We start from the raw sequence: 961 nt of genomic DNA, 5'->3' as shown, positions 1-961 counted from the left end.
TTTCATACAGGTGGAACTCTTTTGAGATTAGACTTCGTCTTGATGGCTTTTTTGGGTTACATTTTCATGGGTCAGTATTGTCAATAAAAAAGTATGATGCTAGATATTTTATTCATTTTTCTGCTTGGGTTCTTGGGTGTACCCATACAGTGACTGCAGTTGACCCTTGCAATGTGGGAACAATGTGGGAGTTAGGGCTGCTGACTCCTCATGCAGCCAAAAATCTGTTTATAACTTTAGACTCCTCCAGAACTTAGCTTCTAATTGCCTACTATTGGCCAGAGCCTTACTGATAACAGAAACAGTCAATTAATGTATATTTTGTATGTTATAATGTATTATATACTGTATTCTTTCAGTAAAGTAAGCTAGAGAAAAGAAAATGTTACTAAGAAAATCAAAGGAAGAGAAAATATATTTACTGTTCATTATGGGGAAGTGGATCATCATAAAACTCTTCATCCTTACAGTCTTCCCATGGAGAAGGCTGAAGAGGAGGAAGAGGAGGAGATAACTGGCCTTGCTGTCTAGGGTGGCAGAGGAGGAGAGAGGAGGTGTAACTTTTATTGAAAAAAATCCACATATGAATGTACCACACAGTTCAAACCTGTGTTATTCAAAGGTCAATTGTAGTGAATTTCAACACTTGCAAAAAGACCATTTTGGTTATTTCTCTTCTGTTTCAGGGCAATAAATACTTCAAACAAGGAAAATATGATGAAGCAATTGAGTGCTACACAAAAGGCATGGATGCTGATCCGTACAATCCTGTGCTGGCAACAAACAGAGCATCAGCGTTCTTCAGATTGAAAAAGTGAGGAACTTCCACCTTGTGTGTGTGGAGACTCTTTTTTTTTTTTTTTTTGAGACAGAGCCTCAAGTTGTCACCCTGGCTAGAGTGCTGTGGCATCACAGCTCACAGCAACCTCCAACTCTTGGGCTCAAGCAAGTCTCTTGCCTC

At 39.1% G+C, this 961-nt stretch overlaps 1 protein-coding gene across 1 annotated transcript in view; it reads left to right on the top strand.

Moving 5' to 3' along the window:
• RPAP3 (RNA polymerase II associated protein 3) overlaps nucleotides 1–961 on the top strand; it is a 40,147-nt gene that overhangs the window by 8,983 nt on the left and 30,203 nt on the right. Inside the window, exon 5 of the mRNA XM_012807478.2 lies at nucleotides 687–814. Coding sequence (XP_012662932.1) covers nucleotides 687–814 — 128 coding nt within the window. The remainder of the gene's footprint in view (nucleotides 1–686; nucleotides 815–961) is intronic.

Source organism: Otolemur garnettii, unplaced genomic scaffold (genome assembly GCF_000181295.1).
Source record: "Otolemur garnettii isolate 467f Iridium unplaced genomic scaffold, OtoGar3 scaffold00070, whole genome shotgun sequence".
Lineage (NCBI taxonomy): Eukaryota > Metazoa > Chordata > Mammalia > Primates > Galagidae > Otolemur > Otolemur garnettii.
This window is presented reverse-complemented; position numbering and strand designations above follow the sequence as displayed.